The sequence below is a fragment of the Meleagris gallopavo genome, chromosome 27 (genome assembly GCF_000146605.3).
Source record: "Meleagris gallopavo isolate NT-WF06-2002-E0010 breed Aviagen turkey brand Nicholas breeding stock chromosome 27, Turkey_5.1, whole genome shotgun sequence".
Classification (NCBI taxonomy): domain Eukaryota; kingdom Metazoa; phylum Chordata; class Aves; order Galliformes; family Phasianidae; genus Meleagris; species Meleagris gallopavo.
Genome location: NC_015037.2, coordinates 1,083,949 through 1,085,687, shown reverse-complemented (window position 1 = coordinate 1,085,687; position 1,739 = coordinate 1,083,949). Strand labels below are relative to the sequence as shown.

General features: G+C 56.7%; 1 protein-coding gene across 1 annotated transcript in view; it reads left to right on the top strand.

Moving 5' to 3' along the window:
• The first annotated feature begins 427 nt into the window (after positions 1–427).
• The window catches only part of LOC104914442 (beta-1,4-galactosyltransferase 3), a 2,684-nt gene continuing 1,372 nt past the window's right edge, over positions 428–1,739 (top strand). The window contains exon 1 of the mRNA XM_010723971.3: positions 428–739. Within this exon, the coding sequence (XP_010722273.2) occupies positions 431–739 (309 nt within the window). The 5' untranslated portion in view covers positions 428–430. The remainder of the gene's footprint in view (positions 740–1,739) is intronic.

The following is a 1,739-nucleotide window of genomic DNA, read 5'->3' as shown; positions in this document are numbered from 1 at the left end:
GGTGGGGTCACGTGTGGGGTCAGAGGTCAGGGGTGGGGTCACGGGTGGGGGTGGGGTCACGTGTGGGGTCAGAGGTCAGGGGTGGGGTCACGTGTGGGGGTGGGGTCACGTGTGGGGTCACAGGGGTGTCAGGTAGGGGGAGATACGAGCTGTTTGTGCCGTTGGTTATTGGGTGACTGGGACCCACATGATCCAATTGGTACCACTGGATATGGGGCGATTGAGACCCCAGTGACCCACTGGGGCCATTGGATACGGGGTGATTGGGGATCTACGTGACCCAGTTGGTGCCATTGGGTATGGGGTGATTGGGACCCCCATGACCCAATGGGTGCCACTGATTATGGGGTGGTTGAGACCCCCAGGGCCCAGTTGGTGCCACTGTTTATGGGGTGGTTGGGACCCCATAGGTACCACTGGCTATGGGGTAATGAAGGCCCCCATGTCCCAACTGGTGCCACTGGTCACCACGGGGTCCCACCCCACCCTCCCTCCCCCCACAGTCGGCCCTCTGACGGTGACCTTCAGCCGTGTGCCCACCCTGGAGCAGATCCAGGCCAAGAACCCAGCGGTGCAGCCAGGCGGTCGCTACCAACCCCAAAGCTGTGAGCCCCGTTCCCGCACCGCCGTCATCGTCCCGCACCGCAACCGCGAGACTCACCTGGGCCACCTCCTCTACTACCTGCACCCCTTCCTGCAGCGCCAGCAGCTGCACTACGGCATCTACGTGGTGCACCAGGTAGGGGGCGCTTGGGGGTCCGGGGTCCGCTTGGGTCCCTCTGTGTTGTTGTAGGGTCACGTTTACCCCCTGTTATTATAGGGTTGCCCATCGTCACCATTCAGCGCTATTGTAGGGTTACGCTCGTGCTGCCCCATGATATTGTGGGGTCACACTATGATATTGTGGGGTCACCCCATGATATTTATTGTAGGGTTACACCCGTGCTGCCCCATGATATTGTGGGGTCACCCCATGATATTTATTGTAGGGTTACACCCATGCTGCCCCATGATATTGTAGGGTCACACTATGATATTGTGGGGTCGCCCCATGATATTTATTGCAGGGTTACACCCATGCTGCCCCGTGATATTGTGGGGTCACCCCATGATATTGTGGGGTCGCCCCATGATATTTATTGCAGGGTTACACCTGTGCTGCCCCATGATATTGTAGGGTCACACTATGATATTGTGGGGTCACCCCATGATATTTATTGTAGGGTTACACCCGTGCTGCCCCGTGATATTGTGGGGTTGCCCCATGATATTTATTGTAGGGTTACACCCATGCTGCCCCATGATATTGTAGGGTCACACTATGATATTGTGGGGTCACCCCATGATATTTATTGTAGGGTTACACCCGTGCTGCCCCGTGATATTGTGGGGTTGCCCCATGATATTTATTGTAGGGTTACACCCGTGCTGCCCCGTGATATTGTGGGGTCGCCCCATGCTATTTATTGTGGGGTCGCCCCATGCTATTTACTGTAGGGTCGCCCCATGCTATTTATTGCGGGGTCGCCCCGTGCTATTTGTTGTAGGGTCGCCCCATGCTATTTGTTGTAGGGTCGCCCCATGCTATTTGTTGTAGGGTCGCCCCATGCTATTTGTTGTAGGGTCGCCCCATGCTATTTGTTGCGGGGTCGCCCCATGCTATTTGTTGCGGGGTCGCCCCATGCTATTTGTTGCGGGGTCGCCCCATGCTATTTATTGTGGGGTCGCCCCATGCTATT